The sequence below is a fragment of the Limanda limanda genome, chromosome 1 (genome assembly GCF_963576545.1).
Source record: "Limanda limanda chromosome 1, fLimLim1.1, whole genome shotgun sequence".
Lineage (NCBI taxonomy): Eukaryota > Metazoa > Chordata > Actinopteri > Pleuronectiformes > Pleuronectidae > Limanda > Limanda limanda.
In genome coordinates this window covers 36382009-36401182 of record NC_083636.1, presented here as the reverse complement: position 1 = coordinate 36401182, position 19174 = coordinate 36382009, and the positions used below count along the sequence as shown (strand labels likewise).

General features: G+C 42.2%; 1 protein-coding gene across 1 annotated transcript in view; it reads right to left on the bottom strand.

The window, feature by feature from the left end:
• sardh (sarcosine dehydrogenase) overlaps positions 1-19174 on the bottom strand; it is a 34618-nt gene that overhangs the window by 7729 nt on the left and 7715 nt on the right. Inside the window, exons 9-17 of the mRNA XM_061075275.1 lie at positions 16910-17039; positions 15575-15661; positions 12102-12192; positions 11792-11933; positions 8112-8195; positions 7716-7829; positions 7091-7229; positions 5265-5378; positions 4430-4577 (exon numbers count right to left, since the gene is read on the bottom strand). Of these exons, the coding sequence (XP_060931258.1) occupies positions 4430-4577; positions 5265-5378; positions 7091-7229; positions 7716-7829; positions 8112-8195; positions 11792-11933; positions 12102-12192; positions 15575-15661; positions 16910-17039 (1049 nt within the window). The remainder of the gene's footprint in view (positions 1-4429; positions 4578-5264; positions 5379-7090; positions 7230-7715; positions 7830-8111; positions 8196-11791; positions 11934-12101; positions 12193-15574; positions 15662-16909; positions 17040-19174) is intronic.

The following is a 19174-nucleotide window of genomic DNA, read 5'->3' as shown; positions in this document are numbered from 1 at the left end:
ACATGAATTACAACAATTAAGAAAAGAAAAAATAGACATACTGCAATGCAGTTGGACACCTCCGTCAACAAGTGCAGTTTCAGTCAACGTACATTATCTTTTGCAGATTCATCTAAATATATCATGTTCACAAGAATGGAGTGGACAGAAAACCCGAAAAAAAAAATGCAGACACAAAGGCACACACGCATTCTTTCATGTAACATCACTTTACATCCACAAACTACAGTTAACGACCTTTAACGTACTTTGATCTGGTATTAAGTTGCATCATTTATTTAACAATTGACTAATGCACAACAGAGGGCTTCAGTCTGTACTTGTGGTTTATCAGACAGTGCATCATCAATACTTCAACTTTAATAAAAGTAATCATCTGTTTTTTAAATAAAAACCTTGAATATTTCACGAAAAAATTACTACAAAACCTCTTGTAAAAAGTTCAGTTCTCCTACACACACACACACACACAAACACACAAAAAGCAATATTATATAAAGATGAGTCAGCAGTAAAAAGGACTAAGTTTAGATGACTTTGCTCCTTGCACACTGGCATGTTTGTGAGTGGGCTGCTGGAGAAAACAGTGCGTGGGGCCTTTTCTAGAAGATATTTTTGCAGCAGCGTGGCGGAGAGCCAGGGTTGAAGATATTTGGGGAAGGGTACAGGTTACGTTTGTGTGCACATGTGTGTGTGTGTGTGTGTGTGTGTCTGTGTGGGTGTCCTCTTTTCTAAAGAGCAACTGATGTGGATGAAGAAATGTGCGTATGCCGCTACAGTCTCTTATATGTGAATAAAACATTTCTTGCATATATGGATGTGTGCAGGCATCCATGTGGGGATGATTCACAGTCTGATGTTTTCTTCAGGCTGTCCTTCGGTTTCTGTTCTCCCTCATGCAAGGCTTTGTTCACTGAACTCAAGAACCCAAGAGCAAGGCCAATTAGCTATATATAATCAGTGAATGGCTCTCTCTGTTTGTGTGTGTGTGTTTGTGTGTGTGTGTGTGTGTGCGTGTGTGGTACAAGGGTTCTGCAACCACCAATTTGTTTCACTGACGTGCAAATTGAATGTGTCTCAGCTCTGGATCCGAGGACTGATACGAACACAAGCGGCTCGATTTTAAGGATATCACATAATTTCACATGTTAGAAATTAGGTTTTTGAAACGTCAAACCGAGCAGGCACCAGTTTCGCCCTTTGGACCGCCCTGCCAAGCTGTGTGAGAGGGAGTCTGCTGGGCTTAGTGACATCCCCCTCTCCAGAGACTTTGAATCAGACATTTCTGGGAAGGAAAACACTGACAAACATCCATAAACGCTCTAATTTCCTCTCTCCTCTCGAGCTTTAAAGAGATCAATTTGCTTCATGAGACCCAAACATTGGTACTTGGTGGAGACAATACGGAGGAGCTGAGAATCATTACAGCTCCGTGCAGAGAGACGCCAATCTTGTTAAGACTTTACACACACACACACACACACACACACACACACACACGCAAACATGCACGCAAACACAGACACTCAGAAGTGGAGTATGCTTTGGATGCTCTAGAGAACTCAATGAGCTCCATAATCAGTATCGTAATGTGTGTGTGTGTCTCTGTGTGTGTGTGCGTGTATCTATTATGAATAGGGGTGCAACAATTCTACAAATCCATAGTTCACCCAAAACCTGGATTTTTTTGTTTGTGTTTTCTGGGTTAGGGGCGATCCATAATGCACCGACACAGCTGAATTGAATTTACCGTGAGGTCTGCGATTAAAGTCAACAAATGTAATATTTACAAAAAGTATGGCTCGCCCTTCATTGAGAAACAACATTTTGATGTGTTACATTAGGAACTAGAATGGATTATTGTGCCGAGGCTAATGCATATGTCTCCCCACAAAACAAGGTTTCCCATTAATAATCTAGACTGAGGCGACGGGTCATCCTCTAATTGGTCCTGCCACAGTTTCATAATAAAGCAAATGTTTAATCATAATAACAGTAGTAGCATTATATAGCTGTGTGAAGCGGAATCATCCGTAAAGTTTTCACTGTCCATACAGTCTTTAGTCCGTGAACTTGTCGCTTGGAATCTGTTGTGCATGAGAGCGACGTTCATAGATTAAATCAATTCTGTGAAATTTATTGGGATCTGCAACAATATTCCTGACCCAAACTGGTTTTCTTCAAGTTTCAAGGTAGTCCATGTATGAGGGTTGGGTTTTGTAGTATCGCAGTTTCTAAATCCTGTATCACGATATCTGATTGTGGACGTTTTGGTCTCAATTTTAGAATCCGCGACCTCGTGATCTATTGATTTTTGGTTTGATGCGAGCAACAAAAGCAAGAGGGAGAGATATATTTTGAAAAGAAGGGGATGAGGGCACAGAGAACAGGCGGCAGAGCCATAAAGGAGAAGCGGGGAGAGGAGGCTGAAAAAGAGCTGGATAAAAATCTAGAGACACAAGGACTAAGAGACAAGAAAACTAAGGAGAACAGAAGACGCAGCCCACACAGAGAACAGAGTGGCCTGAACCCTGCTGCTGGTGAGAAGGAGGCACAAAGACGAGGAGGAAGGAGGTGAGAGGGGAAGAAAAAGATAGCAGATGAGGAGAATGAGCTCGGGAAGAGGTAAAAGTGGCCGGCTTGCACTTTGAGTGAAGAACAAAGGAAAACTGTAGGAAGAAAGAAGAAAGTGACAGGCTCGGAGTGCCGCCTCGGTCCGAACGTGAAAGAGCATCTTCAGATGAGGAAACCAATGCATGATGGTGCTGATGATAAACAAAGATCAGGTTATTTGATTAGTGAGTTAAAGACATTTACTGAGAAAAACTCCAAGAATAAGAAAACAACAAACCTGGAGCTAAAAGCAGGACGAAAGAATTGAAAGAAGAGAAGTTAAGAATATGCCATACATCAGTTAATAAGGAACAATTACAAGTTTAACTGATTCAGTTTTAAATATCATTATGTTTTTCAAAAAATTACAGCTTTTAATATTTAATATTTAGTATTCATATTCATACTATATTAATATATACACCGAGCAAACCGAGGTAATACTATGATACTGTGATGTGTTTTCTCCAGGCATTCTTTACAAATATCTGAAGTTCTTAAATGTATATGAACTGTATATATATATAGCGTTTCTTCCGTCTTATTGACCCCTTCAAAGTTCAAAATGCATTCAACCATTCACACACAAGACTTCACACCATTCACACAATGTCAGCAAAGGCTTCAGGGGCAATTTTGGGTCCAATATTATTCCTAAGTACACACACGGAATGCAAACAGGAGGAGCCGGGGATCGTACCAACACACTTCTGGATAGTAGACGACCCTCTCTCTTTCCTGAGCGATTTATTAAAGCCTTCTAATTAAACAACACTACATCTAGCTCAGCATCTAACCCTCTCCATCTCCTGTTTGACCAAAACCAGGTCCAGACTAGAGATCTAGAGACACAGATCAATAAATTCACAAAGCCATGAGAGTTAGTCCTCGTCCAGACTATACCACAGATCCAGAGGCTCATCCAATGGAAACAAGCAGCTACATCTATGTACACACCACAGTCACCGATAAGCTCAGTGTTTGATGGCATTCAAATGTAATCCCTGGTTGTCCACATTAAAGGATCATAAAATCTGCTACTTTGAATCACTGCTAAGCCGCATAATTACACCTAATTTAAAAATATTTGATTAACGGTATTTGACAATTAGCTCAGTGTTTACACATGGGGATAAGCATCGCCGACAGCGCAGGCGATGAGACGTGATTCTGTAGGATTCATTTTAATTATGGAAATGTGATGCATCAGTTTCCACACTAATAACACGCTGAAGCTCATGCTCTGAGACAGAGAACAGCTTCAGGTTGCATTAGGTTTAGTTGTAGTTAATAGGGTGACCAGTTTCCAATGTGGGGTTATATGATGCAACAGTTAAATGATGCAGATATAGGTTATTATACAAGAAGTAAATTGAAACCATGTTGAGAGCTGGTTAAAAATACTTGCATCATTACTACAACACTTTTTATTTTAAAGTCTGAATGTCTCTTGTTTTAGACGTCCAATATAAACTGCTCTATGAAACCTTTAACATCAGCATCACTCACTTTTAATCTCATTTAACAGCAGATGCCGACATCGAAGTGCAGAATAAACCTTGAACCTGGTCCTTCTATGTTCTGTTCACAGTCAACCCGGCCTTCTACTTTCCTCTTAAGTCTATTTCCAGATCTGGAGAATAGACACTTAACCTGCTTTTATGGATCCAGTAGTTGGTATTTTCAGTTTCCCTCTTGTGCCCAGGATGTGAATCCCAACCCGTCTTAAGACCATAAAGCTGGAGACATAAATCACGTCATCGTTCCCATTCATTCGCGGTCATCTCCCCCTCCCACTCCTCCATTACTATCCCACCTCTTCGGTCCCTGGATGCTGAGCATGCCCATCTCCTCAGAGTGGTCTGTCAGCTGGCAGCGGAAACCTTGGTCCTGAAGAACGGTTCTGATGTGGTTCCAGTTGTGCTCTGCGACGCCTCCTCCGATGGCCAGGTAGTATGCATCACCTGGAGCGGGGGGCAGAGAGGAAGGAAATGATTAACTGGGGTGGGACAGAGACAAAGAAAGATGGAGCAACTGACAGAAAAACCTTTCAGCAGAACAACAAACTAAAAAACACAGTATGTAAATGTATAACGACGTGAAAATACAACAAAAGAAATAGAGACAGGGAGGTTTAAACAAGTAACATTAAAATGCACTTATATATAAAACAATATATTTGTCTAAACAAGCTGTGTCGCCTCAATATATTTAAGAAGACATAAAATCACACACAGAGTGCACAACTCCCATTTAAATCAATGAATTATTCACTGAGAAAAGTAAAAGTGTCAAAAATGCCCACAATGAAAGTAAAACAAATGGATCTGCATCTAACTTTAGTGCTGATGAATCCAGCAGAACTGATGAGATGAGCCGGGAGACAGAACAACAAAGGGAACAGAATAAAACTACAATGCATCTCAAATGCGACGCAATAGAATGATGAATCCCACAAGGAATAAAATACGACAGCTGACAAAAGACAACAGTGACGGGATGACAAAGCAAGGCAAGGCTATTGTATTTATAAAGCCCGTTTCACTTACAGTGGTAGATTCAAGGTGCTGGGTAGATTGAAATAAGAAGGAAAGGATATAACAATGGATTCACACATAGACACACACGCAGACACACACAGAGTTTCTCACCGTTGGATTCTGGTGCCAGGGGCAGCATGGCGGCGCCGGGCTCCAGTCTGCTCACCGTCAGGTCAGCCTCCGCCCCTCCTCTTTTGTTCAGCATGCAGGTATACACAGTGGAGCCTGAAACACACACACACACACACACTTAATTCTAGAGGCGTAATTTGTCGGCCAATTTCAAGTGTGCGCTCTCTTGGAACCAAGTCGACAGCAATCTTGAAATAAATAAAAAAAATGAACCTGAATCTGGGGTAATTTTCTGTTAATAACTGATTCTTTGAGAGTATTTTAGTTTCTGTGCTTTCCTGCACTGCATGTGTGAATAATAATATTTTTTGTGTGTTTTGTTTAAACTTCTTTCGCTGCTTCGTTATTATTTTAATTTTGTTTTATGCAGCAATCATTATCACCCTCTGCCTCCAGGGAACACAGACAGTCGCCCTGACGACACGGGAACCACATCTCTTTTGAACAATGGTTACAGAGGAAATTACTGAAATATGGAATACATTAAAACCCAATGAGGGCCGAGAGCATCAATTAACACAGATATTCATAAAGAAGACATCCTCAAAATAATTGACTAATGAATAAAGTCTGTGTCTAATTACGAGAGCGTAACATGTACGTTTTCCCATCGGCCGAAGGAGCTGATGGATGAAGTGACATGTTAATATGTGACTGTCATCTCTCACTTGACTGAATGATTGATAACATTTCATTCTGTCGGGGGAATCAAAGAAAATAGGGGCTTATTGTGTTGGTGAAGTTTAATTTGAAATATTCTTTGAGCAAGAATCAACCATATAAGTGTAAAATATAAAGAACTGGAAAACAGAAAGAGGGAGTGACAGACAAATAAAGGCTGTTTCAAGAAGCCACAAGTTATTGGATGTTTCTGTTCTTTTGAACTCTTTTATGGGCTCAAAACAAATTATATATATATTTTTCTTATTTTTCCGACTCCTCCTGCTCAGTCCCTCACAGAAAGCATCACATATGCACAGGATATGAAAAATGGAAGACGCATCTCCACTTCCACTCGTGTATTTGGAGCCAGATTATGAGCAGTAGCTGTTGGGAGGTCGGAGGTCCCATCGATACATGCACCCAACCAATCGGGAGTCAGTCTCCGCTGTCAATCATTGCATTCTAGAATCAAGAGACTGATTCAAATTCCTCAATGTGATAAGAACAACCTAGAATGACAGAAACCATCTCTGTGAAAATTTGTCGTGTACTTTGTTTGGTCTCTGTCCCATCCACTAACATGGAGGAGGCAGGATTTCTTTCCTGGAGTTTGTTGAACACTCGATCTTAAGGCTTGAAGAGGAACTTCTGTGGCTCCAGAAGGGAAGTCACTTGAGTCAGCCTCTGTTGGGCGTGAACACTACGCGTCCCTGCTTGAGACCAGCGTCCCCCAGATCTCCTGTGCAGAGCAGTAATTTGCTCTGTGGCAGTTCTTTTAGAACAACTGACAGATATCTATATCCTGTACACCCCCGACCATCTGTGACTGCAGGGAGCGGGCAGGTAAGTTACAAATAGATCAGTCGATGAAGTCTCCCCTGCCACCACTTTCTCCAGCGCCACTGAGAGATTATATTATATTAAACATGCAGAAGGGGTTTTTCTTGAGAGTTTGTGGAAGCATGGAGTGTTTTCCTACTGTGCTCTCACCTTGTTGAGATTCTCTATCCGTGTATTGGACCTCTTCATTCTGTCAGTCAATCTCCTCCTCCATCTGTCTGTGCCTGTGCATGCGGTGTGTGTGTGTGTGTGTGTGTGTGTGTGTGTGTGTGTGTGTGTGTATCGGTAGCAGCCAGACTGACCTGGTTTCTTGTTGACATCAGCAGTGAACAGCCAATCAGCCGCCTTCTTGGCATCTGGTCCGGTGAGATAAAACTTTCCAAAGTAGGACATGTCAAACACAGCCACACCGTGTCTACATGAGAGGCACTCGCTCTTAATCTGCATTTAGAGACAAAAAAAATTTAAAAATCACGACACGTGCCCAGATTATGACATTGAAAAAATTGTTTCCCGTTGTTTGACAATCGGGACTTTTCTACGATGACGATGCATCTTTGGAGCTCGATCCTTGGAGGCGGCATTCATCACGACACTTTTATATCAAAGGGGAAACTTATAGCGAGGTTTTTTTTTAAACACCAAGATTGTCATCGTCTCTTTGTGATTTGTCCTCCGAGCTGCTGAGGGAGTTTGGCTCTCCCCCTCAAAATCCTTCATGCACCATAAAACTCACAGGCTACTCTCCTCCAGCCTGTCTGCCGTCCAGGGCCGTTATCTCCCATGAGGACACGCGCTCGCTCGTCTCTGGGGAACCTTCGGAGAATGTTCACACTCATCTGACCGCCAGGATTTTTTTTATCCAGTTAATGAACGTTGGTCTACTGGGCAGCACACACATTGTCCCACACACACTTTTATGCTCACCACGTTGTGATGGGGGGGGAAGTCGAAGGTGTACTCCTTCCCCAACAGATCGCTGTACTTGTCGTTCACATTCTTCTGAATGTCATAAGCTCCATAGTAATCATAGTCTTCAACCTGTGCAATAACAAAGACAAGAGATAATAGAGAGTAGTCGATTAATCATTATGAATTATCTATCGTTAATCATTAAGTGTAGAGAAGTCAGTGTGGTCCATTACTGGCAGTCAGCTTGTTCAAACAGGTCCTATTCAGAAAAGACTAGCATGTCGTTCCAAGTGCCTTTTGTCAATATATGGAAGTAAATAAATCAATGGCGTGCATGGGGATGTGTGTGTGTCTGTGTGTGTGTGTCCGTGTCTGTGTGTCCGTGTCTGTGTGTCTATGTGTGTGTCTCACAGGCGCAGGCCCGTCTTTGTTGAACCAGCCAGGTCTCTCCCAGCCGTGTCTCTCCTGGAACACACAGCCCTGCTCCATCAGCACCTAAAACAAACAATCACACACACACACACACACAAAGAGGTAAAATACACAAGGATGAGAAGCTTTGATTTTCAGTGTTTGTGTTGGAACAAACCGAACAAATACAAATGCTTTCTTTTTGTATTTAAAAGCACATGTTCACAAAAGTCCACACATTGGTATTGTCACTCACATCTGTAAACGAGGAACAATTAACTGACAGAGCAACCACAGATATTAAGTATGAGGGTATTTTGACTATTGTTTTCTAAACAAGCACTAAACAATAATTGTGGCTACTTACAGTTGATAGAACTAACTATAATTACCACACTGAGCAGTCAGAGAGGAACTGCAGTCGGGTGATAATAAAAAGTCATTCTCTGCAGTTTTGTCACTACATGCAAATTAACTTTCCCCACTATTAAAACTCTAACAAGGGAGGAACTGATGAGAAGTGATGATAAAAACCCTGTTTTAGCTCAAAGTCTCGTAAATATAGGACATTTGTTAATACTTGGTTGCTTGAAGCGTGCTGAAGTATTTAATATTAGATATATCAGCGCTCGTCCTCCTTGTTAAAACTGACAGTCGCCCACAGTTGGTAGGTATGTGTGCTGCTATGCTTTCCTCCTAGCAGGCAGCTAGCTGTCTCTTGCCAAACCTACCCACAGTGAGCTATATTTACTGCGCCTGCTACCGAGGTGGTGGAAACGTGTGAGTGTCAGAGCCTGAGCTGTGAATATAAGCTTATAAAAGTAGACCATCTCATTACATCATCAACCCTCTTGAATACTTATTAGCCATAACATATGCCATCATAATTACAGGCAAGCAAGGAATCACGAACAAAGGGCTCTCTACAAAAAATAATAATAATCAGACTTTTCTGGTTTTTCTGTTCTCGCTGTGCCACCCCCTGCCTTTATCTGAGGCTGTGCAGCAGCAGGAAGGCTAGTTGCTAGGTGATGGCCCTCGATGAGTGATTAGTAGGGGCTAATGGGCTCGCAGCTGAGGGTTGGACAAAGCCAGTCTCTCAGGGACTCTGCTCTCCTTGGAGATGCAGTCTGGCTACCTGAGTGCTCCGCTCTGTAGGCAGCTCGCATTAAATCTGACGCCGTAATTACATTAACCGTAACATGATAATGGCTGACCCTGCACTTAATCGATTGGAGAAAGCTGTGATAAAAGTGGGAGTTTTCTTCTTTAGATGTGGTGTTAATGCAGAGCAGGACAATGGATCGGAATAATGCTGCATTCTGCGGATCATTGGAATGATTTATTGGCCGTGTTCAAATCCGGCCTTGACATGCACCTTTGTGATCCGATCGTAAATGAACAGCACTAAGTACAGGTCTGAAAGCATTGAAGATGCATTGAGGAGCCATTGAGATGTGATCGCTCAGACTAGAGTCGGAGGCAATCCACTTCACATGCTGCCACGTTCTTTTAACAGTGTGCACACTATGTCCTGGGCTTTACTGGCAGATGCAAGTATGTACTCCTTCAGACTCATTCTTCTTAAATTGTTTAAACTGGCTTCATACAAGACAGAAAACAGCAGAGCCAAACATCTTGGATGACTTGGTTTGCCTGGAAAATGCATCATTTCTTCCTCTGTTTGTTTCTTTTCATTCATGGCTGGAAGTGGAAATGCGTTGGAAACAGAAATGATGTATGTGTTTACAACATTTGCATATCGAGCGGGGAAGTTAGATCTTAAGTGTCGCTCGAGCACATGGAGACGCACGTCAGGTGTGTTCTGACGTACTTGTGCTTTCCACTTGTGGCCCCCGATGCATGTTAATGCCCCATGCGAGGAGGGTCACTGAGAGCTAAGTTCCAAACGACAACTGGTTTTAAAACGTCTATGAGGAGATGGTTTTACACCAATAAAGGAGAATAAAAGTAAATACATCCACCCACCATATCAAACAGAGGTCTGCAACAGGAAAGCATGGCTAATTAATGCATCAAATATGGTGGCAGGTCCCATTAAGACATTGTTTCGCGATAAAGAGAAAAAGGAAGCTGAGAGACATCGTGGTCCGGGCTACGGAAGCTAAGTCTATAATTTGTAGTCGTGTTGGCAGCGATCCCATTAATACATGTAGCTGCTGGGGGTGTGTTACACTGGTTACTGCCTCGTGCATGAATATATTTGCCTGGAATTCCGACCAGAGGAGAGAGGGAGAGAGAGGGGGAGAGAGCGAGGAAGGGGGGAGGCAGGACAAGGTGACGGAGAGCCACACTCCCTCATCGCCTCTATTTATCGTCTTCTCTGTACAGATGTGAATACAGATGTTCGAGCCCGGGTTTCTGCATCGTTTAATCTGTTGATTTGCTCCGTCACCACATCACTGCCTCAATTAGTCAACCAGACAGTGAGGTTAAAGAGGCTAATAGAGCGATGGAAACAGCGGCACACCTCCCTCTCTCACGGAAAAACAGAGTGTAACAAGGACAGAGAGCACAGGAAGAGGGAGAAACGCACAGGGTGAAGGGAGGAAGAGAGGATCGTGTTGGGGCGAAGGTGTGATAATGAGAGAATATCAGAGGAAACATGAGTAAAGGCCAGAAGGAAAAAACACAGGACAGAGAGCGAGAGCGAGTGGAAAGGTTCAAGCAGAGCAGAGCAGAAATCGAACACATAAAAGAGAGAAAAGAAGTGAGTCATGCAACCTCGACAAATACAGGAAATGCTGAAAGATGACTGGTCCTGTGACAAACTGACCTTTCCAACAGGTGTCTGTCTGAATCCACGGAGCACTCTCACAACATGTTATCTCATAAAGTAAAATCACCTTCTTACTTAACTGAAAGTGCTTGGATAAAACCAAGGTTAAATCTAATGCACATCAGATCTTGGAAAAATATGCATTTATACGGTTTTATAACATTTCACAGAGAAGCACAAGAATATTATCTATTATCTAAGATGTCTGCTTTTGGTTGTTTCATTATACTGTTAGAGAAATTCAAAGGATGTGATTGTTTAACAGCTCATCCGTAACTTAATTTCACTTTAACTCATCAGGATTACAAAATGCTTTTTATGCTGAATCTCAAGACATGTATATTTTTAATTGTCTGCTTTATATTTTAAGTAGGGCAGGACAGTTAACTAAAACACACAACATTTATAATGGCTTATTATTGCTCATGTGGGTTAGTTCCATTCGCATTCACAACTATCGGGTTTCCGCTACGTTCCTTTTGTGCCGTATTGTGTCGTGTGCCCCCCCGTCACTCTCAATAACACCAACACTAATCAGGAGTAATTAGGACACATACAGGACTTGCTTGACATTATTAGTTCAATAACATAATGTGTATATTCAGGATATAATTAACCAAGAACACCATTCAACCTAAAGTAATACACAAATGTTGTTGTGTCTAATGATATAACATGAGTGGTTCCTTCATGGTTCTTTTCACTTCTTTTCAAGAGATTTCTTTGCAATTGAAGCCTGTGCTGCCCTGAACCAAATGACTCATCAAGCCACTGAAGAGTCTGAGTGGCTCACAGCCCGAGAGCCGTAGGTTCGGGTTGTTTCCTCGAACTCCTCGAGACACATTGTGTTTAAGTGCGGAGATCAAAGCGCTCATGGTACCTGATGGAACGGGTCTTTCCTCATGTTTCGACTGGCCAGCGGCTCGTCGAAGGGGAACACCACCGAGTAGTTTTTAGCATACGACTCGTGGCTCCTCTCTCTGATCCAGCGCGCGTTGTCCGTAAGCGAGTTGTGGAAACGCCTGAGATAGGAGGGAGGGGAATTCAAAAGTACAGCGCTCATTAAAAGTCACATTGAAGCTTTGCTATTATTCAGGTTTTCCTGCTGCTCTTTGATACCAAACCGATATATAGCTGCCACTGCTCATTCCATTTGTGTTTTTATAAGATATTTGAGTGCACTGATGTACCTGATGTCGTATCCATACATGTCCTTCTCAGGGCGGCCGTGTATGATCCAGTGAGCCAGCTCTCGACCACAGCCTCCTCCCAGCATCATGCCTGACACACACAGAGCAGGAACGTCACACAAACTGCCGGTCGCATTGTTTTATATTTGTTTAATATAAACTCAGGTATAATATTCCCCCAAAATTGTGACTTTAATCTCTTTTTTTGTATTCTCTGTAATCGGTTTGAGTTTATTGAACATGAGGATTATCTTTGTTATCTCTCTGTATATCCAATATTGAATTTAATGACTTATTATTAGAATTGCAACAAAATATTACTCTTTTTCTAAATACTATTCTAATTATGATTGAATAATCTTTATTATCATTGTAATGCTGTCTTTTTAAGAAAATTACAGATAAGACGTCAAACAAAACAAAAGATGTCCCCTTGGACTAAAAAGCTGTGATGGTCACATTTCACTATTTTCTGATATTTTAAAAATTAAATGATTGAAGAGATCAGTCCAGAGAAAGAAATTGATTAAATGATAATAAAAATAATTGGTATGTGCACAAACACCACTCTGGAAATGAGATGAACAACCTGAACAAAAATCGCAGGCGATTTTTTTCCCTCTGCCACAGCCTCTGTATGTCACATGACCTAAAGGGGATTGCTTTGACCTTTGCACCATCATTTGACCCCCACTCACAGCTGCCCCTGGGCCAACTGACCTCATCAGCTGCACAGAGCGGCTGCAGCAGTCGCTTCATCTCAACTCACACAGCAACACGGGGAATTCAATCCATCCAGAACCCAAACAGCTGCGTTATATAGCTGCTCCCTTTTAGTTTTGTGTTGCTGCGTATATATCATGTGTGTATGCGCGTGTATCGAATTCAAATACAGCATCATGACCAGTGTGTTCTTGCATCCCTCCTTCATCCATCTCCCTCCATCTCTTATCACTCCACTAAATCCTGGGCACTGTCACTCCTAGTAAAGCCCGGGTGGACGTTTGAGTGGCGGGCAGGATGGATGGATGGATGGATGGATGGATGGTGGAGAGACAGAGGGAGGACAGTGAAAGACGGAGATGATGGAATTGTCCAAAGAGGCCGTGGAGACAACCAGCAGAGAGAGGTGGCACTGATGAGTGTCCCCAGAGATAACCACGCTCATGTGCGAGCGTTTATCTGCGTGTGAACCCCTCACGCTTCCTTCCACCCATCTTGTCATCCCTCCTTCACTGCCTCCGAACTTCCCCTTCTCCTCCTCCCTTGCTGCTGGTGTCTCACTCCATCATTGCTTGTTGATGCGGTGGAAACATTTGTTCCTTTCTATGTCATTATCCTTCATTCCCTCTTCGCACATCTGCGTCGCTCTCAGATTGTCGTTTGATATTTGCTCTCTGCCTCTTTTCTGAAATTGACAGCAATGTTGCCAACAAACAAGACGCTTTTAAAGAGGGAGCAAGGCAGATTGCTGTGTTTATTCGTCTCTGTCATCAGCAAACCTGTAATCATATATACTGTGTATCATTGCGTGATAAGATATGTAGACACCTAAACAGTGTTGACAGAGAGGCTTAAAAGAGACTGAGCAAATTGAACAGCTAATGGGAAAAGAAAAGACAGTGGGTAAATTAAAAAGGAAAAGCAAATGGGAACTGAAATTGCCCTTTTAAATGCCTGACAACATTTTTTATTTCTAATTTAATTTCTACAATTATTACTTAATTTAATAATTAAATTGTAAATTATTCCTTTTTTTACTATCCATTCATATATGAAGGAATTCATTATTTTGTAACATATTAATAGTCTAGAATATAACTCAAAACTCACTTGAACATATTTATAATTTAATACGTATCTTACAGAAAAATCAATTAATCAAAAAACTCATAATAATTATATTATTGAAAAGGTATTATTTTCAGCCCTAACCAAAACAAACCATTTCCCTTTGTTTTCAGTCTTTAAGCTAAGCTCAGCGACACTGCTTCATATTTGCATTGATTGTTTGTTGGTATCAAATCAACTGTCATTGTTCTTGGACTGTATTCAAATCTGAGGCAACAGCACATTTAAATTTATGCTGTTTCTACAAAACTTCTAACCACCTCAGTGCCATCATGTCTTCCACGTTTCTCTGTGTCCTCCACCCCAGCACAACTGTGACTAGATGAGAGAATCTGGTCTCATTGCAGAAAGCAACAAGAAGCATTGACACAAAAACCCAATGGGTTTTTTCAGCCTCTGTGGAGCACTGCCTTAGAAACGGGCAATTTCCTGAGCCTTCTAATGAGATGAAAGGACTCGGCTCGCCATTATACCGGGGAAGGTGCTCATTATTGTGATTATGAGCATGATGGTGATGCTGCTGGGTCGGAGGTGCAGCAGTTAAAAGCAATTAAGGAACCATAATCACAATAAATGAATGCACTCCCAAGTTAAATGTGTTTTTGACGCCAAGAGTCAGCGCCTGAAGGTTGCCAGGCAACGAATATAACTCGTCATGTACAAAGTTTTAGTGATTGTTTGGAAACCGAAACTAACCCCAGCAAAAAAAAAATTAAATTTACAATGATGAACTGGTGAATTTATGGCTTTGTTCATTTGTTTTTGCCAAAATGAATCAATCATCGAAATGATCTGTTTTGTGTTCTGTTTAATGTCTAACACATAAATGTACGGGATATAAAATGCTTGGGAAATAAAAAAGAGAGGGAGGAGTTTCTCAAGAACTGCAAGAATCCGTCAAAAGTCAGACCCAAGGTCACGCTGTTTGTGTGAACGTTGGAACCACTTTATGCTGACTCGTTACGGCTCCACCTCTCGGAACCTCCCAAGCGATTGTCATAAAACCTATCTCGACCCCTGGAGTCGTTCGCAGAAGAAAGCTTTCTCCCAACACTAATGGCGATGACTTTACCCTTTACTCCCCCTCTATCTGCGTTCTGCAGATTGCCGAGACGCTCGCTTTCCTCCCCCTGTAATGTCAGAGGTAAGCTCATCTGTGAGTGAAGTAATAAAGTGACTTGGGATGATGTTGGTATGTGTGTGTGTGTGTGTGTGTGTGTGTGCGTGTCCTCCTTGGACTCCGAAAGCACTCCATTATTCATCTGTACGTTGAGTGTCCACGGAGATTGGCGGCTGCTGGGTCCAAACACTCTTGGACCACTTCTCCGTGCTTGTTTTGTCCCTGTTTATTCTGCCACCGAAGATTCCTCTGACCTTTCTAGCTCTATCACTTCGGCGTTTCCTCAAGGGACAGCTCATAACCAAGCACTTTAAAGAACATCGCAGGGACTGATACGTAGAATTTGTTTTAGGTAAAGATTAAGAGGCAAACAATTGGACCGGAGATGTCTTTACCCTCTGGTATCATCGTGCACCCTTCATTTCTCTTTCTGTTCTTTTGTTTCTTTTAAATCCCCCTCCACCTACGCCTCTTTCCATCTCTCTGTCCCGGCGGCACGTACCCGCGCTGTTGAAGCCGCATCCCAGGAAGAAACCTCTGACCTCTGGTGCTTCTCCCATCAGAGGCTTATGGTCGGCCGTGAACGATTCTGAAAACAAACACAAAGGGGAGAGACTCTGTTGGCGTCAGGGGAAACAGAAGCAGATCACACCAGGTAAAACACAGAGGAGAACTGTTCTCAGTGCAGTGAGGGTCTGAAACAGCTTATTAATACTTTTATTAGACTCCAGTGACATTTTTAAATCTTTATTTTGTGTAATGTCGACACTTAACGAGTATTCAAATAAATAAAATGTACACCAACTCTAATAAAAGGTTTACGTTTGCAGCTTCAGTTATAAATTACTTGGGTAAAATGAGAGAGTGTTTATGTTCAGGGAGCATATAGAAGTACTTCAGTTGTGCTATTGAATGGAACTTAAAGAGCAGAAGATCTAAGGTCAAGTACTTCACTCACTGAGGCTAAAAATACACAGATGCACTCTCTCTTATGTCCTGAGTGCTATGATAGAAAAATGATTAAAATACCACTTGGGGGGATAGTTTTGATGCTGTTACCTACTTTAAAATGTTTTCCTTTGGCAGGTAATTGAATATGGCTGATGAACCCCTTACTCTGTTCCATAAAACAAACACACGTGCACTCAGGACATAAGAGAGAGTGCATACATGTTACTCATCGTACTCGTAATACCTGGATCATGGTGAAGAGTTCCTCTCTATTCAGGGTGTTCTCTTCCTAAGTAAATAAGTCAAGGACTCAGTATGCTCATCGTGAATATCTAGATGATCACTTAGAGTTGTGTTCTGATGTAAGTAAGGTTTACAGGGTTGTGTTCTAATGTAACTTAAACACATTTAAATAAATAGAAGTTTTCCTCCCCTTCTTCATAAATCTCAACTTTTCCTTCCACCCTCTGTTTTCTTTCTGTCTTTCTCCCTCACAGAATCCTTCACTCTCTCTCTCACAACCCAAACAGCTGCATCATGAGGGTGAAACTCTCCAGGCTGCACAGCGACAGATTGGCCCGGGCAACTTGGCGACGTGATATTTCCTGGACAAGGAGTCGGGCTTGAACTAATCAAACCATCTCCTCCACAAACATGACACATAGACACATGGTTTAGGTATTCAGGAGCAGTGCGGCAGCGGTGAACACAATATTTTACAGATGGATGCGTTCCACTTTTAAATTAGAATGTGTCCAATTTAAAAAGTGCCATTACAGCTGCTTGTTCACCTGCTGTCGTGCAGAATGTTACAGAAATTTACAAGAAGGCTCGACAGGATTTTGTGTGGAAATGTGTGTGTGTGTGTGTGTGTGTGTGTACATACCTGGACCACAGACAGTGGACTTGATGCCAGTCTGCTCCAAACTGGGGACTCTGTTAATCGCACCCTCAATATGTTGCGTGAACACATCCCAGTCCAGGTCGAACAAACTGAAGGCAAACTTATCAGACACCTGGGAGAGGGAAAACACAGATGAAGAAGAACATCTTACTTATTGAGAAAATTGAAAGGTAAAAATTGTACGGAAATGTGAAATAGTACCTGTTTACATAGATAATGCTACATGCTAGAATTTTTATTCAACACAAATCCCAGAAGAATTCTCCTCCTGAGAAAACGAATCCACGTGTCTACAGTGATGTCCAATGCAGGTGCCTCACATCACAGACTGATAAGATCCTTTTTCTCTCTCTTCCTCATCAATGTTGACTGACTTCAGTAAAAACATGATCAAGATCAAGTAAAAAACATGATCCTGTGTGAGTGCGGTGCCCGATGGAGCTGCTACACGTCCTGTCTCCTGAATCTAGTCTCTCTCACCAGGGAACGTGAATCTGTCAAATCAAACCCTTCCTCTCCCAGTATTTGGTCCAAGCTTTAATTTGCTCCCAGCTCCGGGGCCCTCTGCAACTCCCTCCTTTTCATCCGGGCCAGACCTCAGATGTAAGCTCCAGCGACTCACCCAGAGCAGCACAGACCGACTCGCCCTCCAACTTCCCCCCCTCCTCCACAAATGTGGCTGAGCTCAAAATCTGTAAGTCCAGCTCACCACCTTGTGCTCTGTGCTGCGAGTTTATCAGCCTGGTGTATATCTCCCTGTATCCCCGCACTGATCTGCTCATCCTCTCCTCTCAGTCCTTCTCCATCTTGGAGTCACAGGAGATCTTTTCCATCCTGGATGCTCTGGATTGTGAAATTTAATTCCCTCTTACACATTATACAAATATCGCTCTGGAAAACAGCATCAACTTATCCCCTTAAATGCCTAAAGTGTTGAATAAAAGCATTTATTCAAGTTGAAGCAGTCAGCAGTTGCACAAAGGAGCTGTAGGCAAACTGAAAGCACTTCCCTGTTGCTGTACAATGAACGTCAAGGGTGACACTTTCACTTTTGATTAAGACCTGAATGGCACATGGAAGGTATAAGCTGACTGCAGCCGCTTTCATGTGAACAAAGAGTTGTGCGTTATTGCTGAGCACCGCCACTGGAGTGTCTGAGGAGCGCCGCTCTTTGTCCTGGACGCCGACACTTCTCCTCTCAATCCCTCCCGAGCCATCGATCTCGCTCATCTTCACTCAGTAGGCCTCCTCCATTCTCTCCCGTCTCCCCGCTAATTCTCCTTTCTGTATCTGCGCTTTCTTCCTCCATCCGCCTCGAAACATCAAAGCAAACGCTCGGCTGCAGAGCGAGAACAAAAGACGACGCTTCGTGCACAAAGAAATCCTCTAAAGTGCAGATATGAAGGCAGCAAGTCGTCAAGTCACCGAGCGGCGAGAGGATTTTAATCTGTGTCCACTTTTGACAATAATTGAACATTTATTATAATTGTTTACATTATCTCAACAAAAGAAAATCGGTTGAAGAGGCAACATTATCTTAATAGAATTAAAAGGATTTCTGATATTGATATACTATTTGAATTCCTTTGCATTTCAATAGCTCTTTCTCACACATGCATGTGGTGGATGCAGCTAGAAATCGTTACTTGTGAATGGCACAGGTTGAAGGGTTACATTGCTTTCGACAGATTTGAAGGAATAAAATCAAACGGGAGCGACTGAGGTGTGAAGAACTGATCCCCAGGGAGCACCAGGACCGGATCAGAGACAAACTGAAAAGCTGTCCTTGATAGAAAGTACACTTCCATTAGCACGAAGACCACCTGTTGATTCTCAGGCTTTTATAAAGATCGATCTGCAAAATAAAAAATAAACCTCCCTCTTTAAAAGAGTCAGTAAGTACGTAAAAGCACTATAGCTGCCAAAGGACAGTTTTAATGATTTGTTTTTTCACAGGCACTTGTTATTTCCGTCTTTCACAGAGACGCTTCGGTTTTAACGTTCCAATAAAAGCTATTTACCCGCGAGTGAATCTAAAAATACAAGGTTTGTGGGTGTTCACACATTTTCCTTTGGAGCATGGATTATGCTCATCAGTCCGCCCATTAGAAATTCAATATCTGGTGTGAAGGTAATAAGACACTTGATAGTCACCCAAATATCAACACAAAACTCGTTTTGAGATAATTTCCAAGTATGTTTTCTTCTAACTTTTCTAATGTGCGAGTGTTTAAAAAAACATATTTC